The sequence below is a fragment of the Lycium ferocissimum genome, chromosome 6 (genome assembly GCF_029784015.1).
Source record: "Lycium ferocissimum isolate CSIRO_LF1 chromosome 6, AGI_CSIRO_Lferr_CH_V1, whole genome shotgun sequence".
Taxonomy (NCBI): Eukaryota; Viridiplantae; Streptophyta; class Magnoliopsida; order Solanales; family Solanaceae; genus Lycium; species Lycium ferocissimum.
This window is the reverse complement of record NC_081347.1, coordinates 42,620,124-42,629,727: the sequence shown is the minus strand read 5'-3', so window position 1 is coordinate 42,629,727 and position 9,604 is coordinate 42,620,124. Positions and strand designations below refer to the sequence as shown.

Here is a 9,604-nt window from a genome sequence, read left to right as displayed (position 1 = left end):
TCACTTTTTTCTATTCAATTGGATTCATCTTTGACTAAATATAAATCAATGATGCATAATCTACTTTAAGATGTATACTACAAAAAGATAAAACTTTAAAGTCTCTTTTATCATTACTAACACAGTAACACTCATTATTTGTTTAATTGTGAAACTAAAAAAGAAACTATTTTAAAATTATTCCTACTTCTGTTTTGTGTATATTTAAAAGGGAAAACACTTAATATTATTATATATATTTACGAAAGCTCAGATTCTTTTTCCTATTTTGGGATTTGGAATACAAAATGCTTTGAATTTTTCACACACAAAATTTCGGCGCCAATTCATTGTTGAAAAAGAAAAAAAGAAAAGGTGTTCCCGCCTCTTCACTATTTTCCCACCAAATGCATTGAATAAATAGCCGCTTGACATTTGTAAAGAAAACATTAGTTTAATATCAGAGTATGTGCTAGGGTAGTTAAGACACATTGAGGGAGCAATTTTGACTTAGATTTTTTCAAGACTCATAAATTGTTTACGAAAATTTAATTAAGTGGGTTTTGCTCTTAATTAGCAGGTTTAAGAACTTGATTTCAAGAATGGGTTCTTTAGCGGTGTTGGATAAGCCAGATACTAATGCTGGTAATTTTGTTTTCTTTCTCTTTATGGTTTTGCCATCCGTTTTTTTTTTTTTTTTTTTTTTGCTTTATATATAGATGAGTTCTTTTTTCCGGACATATCTATGTGGTTTTTGTGAAAACGGGGTTCTCAAAAGGTGAAGAAACGGCGATTTTTTCATTTTTTCTGTAGTTTTTCAACCATATATACATTTGCTTCAGTTTTTATTTTGTTGTTTGATGAATTTATGAGTTTTTTCGGATATATCTATGTGGTTTTTGTGAAATGGGGATCTTAAAAGGTTTTTTTTTTTTTTTTTTTTGTGTGTGTGGAGTTTTTCAATCATATATACATTTGCTGCTGTGATTGTAGTGATGATTTTCATGGAATCTTGGATTTAGGAATGAATTTGCATTTCAGGCATGGTACTTTGGCTGCATGAACTGATTGATTTAAAGCTAAGATGGGGATAAAAATGGGGATGTTTATGTTACTGGTTTAGAAAATATAGATTTATTTGTCTATGTGTATAATCAGGTTGCTGAGGGTGTATCGGAAACAACGTCTCTACCCTAAAAAGGTAGGGTAAGGTCTGCTTACATCTTACCATCCCTAGATCTCACTTGTGGGGTTACACTGGGTATGTTGGTGTTGGTATTGTGTTTTCCTCTTGTTGGTGGTAGGAGTCTCTTTAAAACATAGCCCTGAGAAGAAAATATGTAGATCTTTAAGTTGATTAACTAAGGGAGCTCATTTGATTGGTTCCTATAATTATAGACAAAAGAACATGCCTAAGGTGGAAGTTAGTTGGCCTTTTGATAGTTGAAGTACTTCCCCCACCCAAAGAAAAAGGAAAGGTTCGAGATCTGGAACATTTTATACTGATGCTAGATGATCGACTGAGCATGACTTGTATTTGCTTCTTACTAGTAGTGTCTCATTTTGCCGCCAAAGAGTTGGGGTGCATGTTCATTTAAAAAATTTAATTTCAAAAGTTCGTTACCGTTATTTTTGAGTGCCGAGTAATTGCATTTAATGAGCTAGATCTTTCTGTGGGAACCTTCTGGTTCATTTAAGTTGCATGTCTTTTGGAAATAAAGGGGAAGTTTAATTCAACATAGCTCTTTATGCCCTTTGAATGATGTTAATACTGTTACATGAAGTATGAGAATGCTATGCTATTTCACGAGATATCTTATGAATATAATATTAGGTGTTTATAAATAATTAAATTTTATTAGCTTTAGTTCAATACCTTTAATTCGTTCAAATATATACTTTAGATGTCATAATATACATTTATTGTCCGTATCCTACCCGTATCCACACTCGGATCGATACCCCGAATCCTAAGGGTTATGTGATGAAGAGTCCGACCTCTAGATCCGCACAAATTCATTTAACTATTCAAATTTTAAACTCTTGATGTCGTGTTTTATCAAACTAGTTTTTAACAACTTAAAACGTTCTTCCACTACCACTGAAATAATTCATATAGCTATTCCACATCCTAAACTTCGTGTCCAGTTAAACACCAACGAATAAAATAAAAGAATTATATTAAAAATATAGGTCGGTAATTATACACCATCTTCATACCCTCATTACTAAAACATATACCCACCCACAACCCCGTCTCTTAGTTGGTGCCTTTAGAGATTTGGAGTAAATATCCTCAGTGCTTCTTTGTGATGTCCATACTAAGAATTTGTTTTAAGGGCAGGATTGCTAGTTGTGTTACTTGCATGTGCAATAGCTCTGTATTGGCCTCTTAGGGATAATGCTTAAGGTGGATTCAAAAACTTAACAAAACTTGCACGGTGCAGTGACTTGTGCTATTGATAGCTTTTAGAGTCGGCAAAGTAATCTTATGCCAAAATGGTCAATAATTCTGTATTGGCCTCTTAGGGATAATGCTTAAGTTGGATTCAAAAACTTAACAAAACTTGCATGGTGCAGTGTCTTGTGCTATTGATAGCTTTTAGAGTCGGCGAAGCAATCTTATGCCAAAATGGTCTACTCTCTTGAAATGGCAAATATTTAATGCGCCTTGTATGAATTGGCCATTTCACAATCTTGTAGTGTTTTGCCATGTGTATATCATTACCCTCATCATTTATGCCTTTTTTGCTTACTCTAGTGCATGGAATTTTGTTTGATATTCAGTGTATTGGCCTGACTTTGAGTGCTGCATTTGCATTTTCTTAATTTTGCTGCTTCTTTTAGTGTTTACTTTCACTTCATGGTTTTGAATAAAGATTCTGTCTCTCACCGGGAAGTTCAGAATGCTTCTTTCATAGCTTCTGGTCTACCCTGTACAAAATTTCCTTATAGTGCTTTGTCTTTGTTGTGAGAACGATAACAGAAATATTTTTGGTCTTCTTGCTATGGCTTATCCTTTTCTGTTTTTCCTCCAATTAACCAGGAAACAAAAAGGGCAAAAGCAAACAAGATTCCGTGTCAAAAAGGAAGGCACCTGCAACTGACAAGAAGGAAAAGAAACAGCCTGTTTCTGAAACTATTGAGGAGCCCAGTGCTGCACGCAAAAGGCCCAAGCGAGCTGCTGCCTGTTCAGATTTTAAAGAGAAATCTTTGCATTTATCAAAAAATTCTTCAGTCATTGAAACAAAGAAGGACCACTGCGTAGAGGAGGAGGATGTGGCTATTCGGTTAACTGGGGGTCTACAAGATCCTCAGCGACCCTGTAGAAGACTAACGGATTTTGTCTTTCATAACTCAGAAGGAGTACCACAACCTTTTGGAATGTCTGAAGTTGATGATCTGTTTATTACTGGTCTCATTTTACCACTCCAGGACGGTATTGACAAAGAAAAAGCAAAGGGAATTAGATGTGAAGGCTTTGGGCGTATAGAAGAATGGGCTATCTCCGGTTATGAAGATGGAACTCCTGTCATATGGATCTCAACAGAGACAGCTGATTACGATTGTTTAAAACCCTCAGGTAGTTATAAGAAGTTTTATGACCACTTCTTTGCCAAGGCAACAGCTTGCGTTGAGGTTTATAAGAAGCTGTCAAAGTCATCTGGAGGAAATCCTGATTTAAGCCTTGACGAGTTGCTTGCAGGGGTTGTCCGAGCAATGAATGGTTTAAAATGCTTTTCAGGTGGTGTATCCATCAGGGACTTTGTGGTCACTCAGGGCGAGTTCATCTATAAGCAACTTATCGGTCTGGATGATACATCAAAGAAGACTGATCAACTTTTTGTTGAACTACCTGTCCTGGCTTCCCTTAGAGATGAAAGCAGCAAGCAGCAGGAAATGCTTGCACAACCAGAGCCTATATCATCTGGTAAGGCTCTACGTATAGGCCCAAAAGCAGGAAATGGAGAAGACAAGATAGATCAATCACAAGAAGATGAAGATATGAAATTGGCTAAATTGTTACACGAAGAGGAGTACTGGCGCTCCTTGAAGCAGAAGAAAGGCCGGAATACATCTTCCTCATCCAGCAAATTTTACATCAAGATCAACGAGGATGAGATTGCAAGTGATTATCCTCTGCCTGCATATTACAAGACATCTAATGAAGAGACCGATGAGTATATCGTATTTGACAGTGAGTTTGATACATACCATATTGATGACTTGCCTCGCAGTATGCTTCATAATTGGGCATTGTACAACTTGGACTCAAGGCTAATTTCTTTAGAGCTCCTGCCAATGAAACCATGTGCTGATATTGATGTTACCATTTTTGGGTCTGGAGTGATGACTGCTGATGATGGGTCTGGATACAATTTTGATGCTGATGCTAATCATTCCTCTTCAGGCGGTGCTGGACCAGCTGAGATTGATGGAATGCCAATTTATTTGAGTGCAATAAAAGAATGGATGATTGAGTTTGGGTCCTCGATGATCTTTATATCTATTCGGACTGATATGGCCTGGTAATATGATTAATTCCTTTAAGTGATTGAATTAGTTTGCAAGTACTTCCCTTTGCTATGCCAATAGCTGGAACTGCTATTTTTTATATTTTGATAAACTTGACTGTTTTTCTTTCTCTTTTTTTGCTTGGCGAATTTATTATAGATGCTTTACTCATGCATACTATTTCTCTTCAGGTATAGGCTTGGGAAGCCGTCAAAACAGTATGCTCCTTGGTATGAACCAGTCATAAAGACCGCGAGGCTGGCAGTGAGCATCATTACTTTGTTAAAGGAACAGAGTCGTGTGGCTAGACTTTCTTTTGGAGAAGTTATTAAAAGGGTTTCAGAGTTCACGAAAGGCCATCCTGCTTATATATCATCTAATGTAGCTGTGGTGGAAAGATATGTGGTTGTACATGGGCAGATTATTCTGCAGCAATTTTCTGAATATCCTGATGAAAGCATTAGGAAGTGTGCATTTGTGATGGGTCTCTCAAGGAAAATGGAAGAGAGGCACCATACAAAATGGCTGATTAAGAAGAAGAAGGTTATGCAGAGACTTGAACACAACTTAAATCCTAGAGCATCTATGGCGCCATCTGTTAAAAGGAAAGCTATGGAGGCTACTACGACAAGGCTAATCAACAGAATCTGGGGGGAGTACTATTCCAATTACTCACCCGAGGTGTCAAAGGAGGTGGTCGATAATGAGGTGAAGGATGATGAAGAAGTAGACGAGCAGGAGGAAAATGAAGAAGATGATGCTCCAGAGGAGAACTTGGATGTTCCAGAGAAAACTCATACACCTAGCTCTACAAGAAGGAATATTAAGTCACGTTCTGACAGCAAAGAAATAAACTGGGATGGGGAATCCATAGGTAAAACAGCTTCTGGTGAACTTTTGTTTAAAAGGGCTAGAGTTCATGGAAATGAGATTGCTGTTGGGGATTCAGTTCTAGTGGAACATGATGAACCAGATGAACTTCCTTCTATTTACTTTGTTGAATACATGTTTGAAAAATCGGATGGTAGCAAAATGCTTCATGGAAGAATGATGCAACGAGGACATGACACAGTACTTGGAAATGCAGCTAATGAGAGAGAGGTATTTTTGATCAATGAATGCATAAATCTGCAACTAGGAGATGTCAAAGAAAGTGTAGCTGTCAATATCAGAATGATGCCTTGGGGACATGAGCATAGAAGAGCTAATGCTGATGCCGATAAACTTGACAGAGCAAAAGCAGAAGACCGGAAGAGGAAAGGATTGCCAACAGAATTTTATTGCAAAAGCTTTTATCGCCCTGAAAGAGGTGCTTTCTTCAGACTCCCATTTGATAAGATGGGTCTTGGTAATGGTTTATGCTACTCCTGTGAGTTGCAGCGAACTGATCAGGAAAAGGAATCCTTTAAGTTGGATATGTCCAACCCCAGTTTTGTATATCTGGGGACTGAGTATTCAATTGATGACTTTGTTTATGTAAGTCCCCATTACTTTGCTGAAGAAAGAGGGGGAAGTGGAACTTTTAAAGCTGGGAGAAATGTGGGGTTGATGGCCTATGTAGTATGTCAATTACTAGAAATTGTTCGTCCCAAGGGATCTAAACAAGCTAAAGTAGATTCTACAAACGTCCAAGTCAGGAGATTCTTCAGACCAGAGGACATTTCTTCAGATAAGGCATACTCTTCTGATATTCGGGAGGTATATGCTACATAACTTATCTCCACTCTATAGTTGGTTAGAGTTGTAAGGATATAATTCTTTTACTATGTCATGGTAGGAAGTTTGTTTTAATCAGCTAGGTAATTAGTAGGGGATTTTCCTTCCTTCCCCATCCAAACCTTCTACCACTTATGATTTTCTGATTGCTGCTCTTCCAGATATATTACAGTGAGGAAGTACATACAGTTCCAGTAGAAACAATCGAAGGTAAATGTGAAGTGAGGAAGAAGTATGATGTTTCCTCTGAAGATGTCCCTGCCATCTTCGACCATATTTTCTTTTGTGAATATTTGTATGATCCATCGAATGGATCCCTTAAAAAGGTACCCATTTCATAATTTATAGTCATGCATGCATATTTTTAACAGCAATTGGTCAAACTCCTTTTAATACAATATATCCAACCTTTCATTTATCTACCCCATTTGCTCTGAATTCTATTTTTCTTGTGAAGTCTAATATGATTGTACTTTTGAGCAGTTACCAGCACATATAAAGCTGAGATACTCAAAAATTAACCTAGATGATGCGACATCTAGGAAGAGGAAGGGGAAGGGCAAAGAAGGAGTGGATGAAGTTGGGGAACGAAATGAAACTTCTCCACCGAATCGTTTAGCCACACTAGATATCTTTGCTGGTTGTGGTGGCTTGTCTGAAGGGCTGCATCATTCGGGTAACTTCCTTCTCTCTGCTTGTTTGTAGTGTTAGTGGATGCAGGTTGAACTTTCGTCTGAAAGTTTCATTCTTTCAGGTGTCACAGATACAAATTGGGCAATTGAATATGAAGAGCCTGCTGGAGATGCATTTAAACTTAACTATCCAAAGGCAAAGGTGTTCATACAGAATTGTAACGTGATTCTGAGGTAGGTCTTTGAGTATAGAATCTTTACTCTTCTTTTATGAGCATATCTAAGCACATAACAGTAATAACCGGATAATGGTTTCAATTCAGGGCTGTCATGCAGAAGTGTGGAGATTCTGATGACTGTATCTCAACTCAAGAGGCTTCTGAATTAGCTGCAAAAATGGATGAGAATGAACTGAATAGCTTGCCACTGCCTGGACAAGTTGATTTCATAAATGGAGGCCCTCCTTGTCAGGTTTGTTAAGCTCTTTCACATCTACCCTGATGTTTACAAACTTTGTAGCTTAAATGGTGTGTTCCTTTTGCAGGGGTTTTCTGGAATGAATAGATTTAATCAGAGCACCTGGAGTAAAGTTCAGTGTGAGATGATTCTGGCATTTTTATCTTTTGCTGATTATTATCGGCCTAAGTACTTCCTCTTGGAGAATGTTAGGAATTTTGTGTCGTTCAACCAAAAACAAACATTTCGCTTAACTGTTGCTTCTCTTCTTGAGATGGGTTATCAGGTATATATTGTTGTTCACTCTCTCTCTCTCTCTCTCTCTCTCTCTCTCTCTCTATGCATAATGTATGTGTATTGCTAATTATAAAAAATGAAAATCATTTTTCTCATGATCAGGTGAGGTTTGGTATCCTTGAAGCTGGAGCATTCGGAGTTCCTCAGTCTAGGAAGAGAGCATTTATCTGGGCTGCCTCCCCAGAGGAGGTTCTTCCGGATTGGCCAGAACCAATGCATGTTTTTGGTGTCCCAGAATTAAAAATTGCATTATCTGATACTTCACAGTATGCAGCTGTGAGGAGTACTGCAAGTGGAGCTCCATTCCGTTCTCTTACTGTGAGGGACACGATTGGAGATCTTCCTGCTGTTGGCAATGGGGCATGCAAGACTTGTATAGAGGTACTAAACTTGAACTTCTTTGACGAACAGGAAAAACAGTGTAACCATTACTTTTGGAGTTGTACTTAATTTGGAAGAAGAGAGGAATGCTGCTTTTATTTCTATAGATTTTACCCAATCATGTCAGGCCCTGGTTCTTACTTTGTTATTTATGCTATTCATTCTTAATGCAGTATCAAGGTGATCCTGTATCCTGGTTCCAAAAGAAAATTAGAGGCAACTCAATAACATTATCCGATCACATTTCAAAAGAGATGAACGAGCTTAACCAAATCAGGTGCCAAAGAATTCCTAAGCGGCCAGGAGCCGATTGGCGTGACCTTCCGGATGAAAAGGTGTTGTGGCAGTCAAGCAGTGCTTTTGATGAAATAAAATCTCCTTTATGATTTTAAGGTCTAAGATGTTTGCGTTTTGGGTTGCAGGTTAAACTATCTAATGGTCAACTGGTTGATTTGATTCCATGGTGCCTGCCTAATACTGCTAAGAGGCACAACCAGTGGAAGGGGCTCTTTGGGAGGTTGGATTGGGATGGGAACTTCCCCACTTCCATTACTGATCCCCAGCCGATGGGTAAAGTGGGGATGTGCTTTCATCCAGACCAAGACAGGATTGTTACAGTTCGTGAATGTGCACGTTCTCAAGTAAGTCTTACAAAATTAACACGCATATTTTAAGATATCTGAAGTTGTTTGAGGCATAGTTCGAGGTGAAATTGAGTGCAGTTTTTTCATCAATGCATGACAATTTGGAAATAAGAGGGCTATTCATTTTAGTATCATTTTTATCTTCTTCCACTGTCTGTCTTAAGATGGTCAAAAGTGAGATGGCAATTCTACATTAGGAAATAAGAGTAATCATTTTCAAACATAAGGAGCAAACACAACTCAAAGTTGCAGAATTTTGTATTGTACTCCACTAAAACTGCAGCCAGGCCTTTGATGGGATTCTTATAATAATAATAATACTATCATGTATTGCAGGGTTTCCCGGACAGCTACCAATTTGCTGGTACCATTTTACACAAGCACAGGCAAATAGGAAATGCTGTTCCACCTCCTTTGGCATATGCACTTGGAAGGAAACTTAAGGAAGCAGTTGAGAGCAAGAAGAGGTCCGCTTAGAAGGCTTTATCAATTTCATGAAATGAATAGTTCAGACTGCACCTCAACTTAAACTTTCAAATTTACATACATGTCAAACAGCATGTCAAATTCCATTCACATTGACAACGGATCAACCGTTGCTTTGGAAAATTAATGCTACATAAAAGCTCGCGTGTTTATGTGTCCTTTTTGGTGATACTTTGTTCCCCCTTTCATGCTTAAAAATTAAAAAACGGACATATGATCGTCAAGTATTTACGAGTTGATATAGTTTCACATGCACAGTTATTACTCATTTACAACAAATTTACGTAAATTCATGATCTACTCATTTATCAAATTCAAAACAAGTGTTGTTGAAATGGTTAATCTATTTGTTTTATCTTATTCATGTTTCAAGATATATCAAATTCTTATACTTCCATCGAATTTGAGATGGTCTATTGTTGATAATTTTTAAAACTAAACAAAGCAGCCCATCATTTTTAGGTTTTATATTGACTTTTTGTTTAGTTATTAAATTTA

The 9,604-nt window shown here is 37.5% G+C and overlaps 1 protein-coding gene across 1 annotated transcript; it reads left to right on the top strand.

Moving 5' to 3' along the window:
• The first annotated feature begins 360 nt into the window (after positions 1-360).
• LOC132059689 (DNA (cytosine-5)-methyltransferase 1B-like) lies at positions 361-9,264 on the top strand. Its single transcript, XM_059452391.1, has 12 exons — positions 361-624; positions 3,026-4,508; positions 4,686-6,192; positions 6,372-6,536; positions 6,694-6,886; positions 6,965-7,076; positions 7,166-7,313; positions 7,387-7,584; positions 7,698-7,976; positions 8,150-8,311; positions 8,399-8,617; positions 8,957-9,264. Exons 1-12 carry the CDS (start codon positions 582-584, stop codon positions 9,095-9,097), a joined length of 4,650 nt encoding a protein of 1,549 aa, XP_059308374.1. The 5' UTR covers positions 361-581; the 3' UTR covers positions 9,098-9,264.
• The last annotated feature ends 340 nt before the right edge of the window (positions 9,265-9,604 follow it).

What these genes read in the sequence shown, in the direction of transcription:
- LOC132059689 (XM_059452391.1), top strand. Translation starts at nt 582, where the DNA reads ATGGGTTCTTTAGCGGTGTTGGATAAGCCAGATACTAATGCTG. An exon ending in ACTCTTCTGATATTCGGGAG is followed by an intron (nt 6,193 to 6,371) that starts GTATATGCTACA and finishes CTGCTCTTCCAG; the next exon opens with ATATATTACAGTGAGGAAGT. An exon ending in GTGAATGTGCACGTTCTCAA is followed by an intron (nt 8,618 to 8,956) that starts GTAAGTCTTACA and finishes CATGTATTGCAG; the next exon opens with GGTTTCCCGGACAGCTACCA.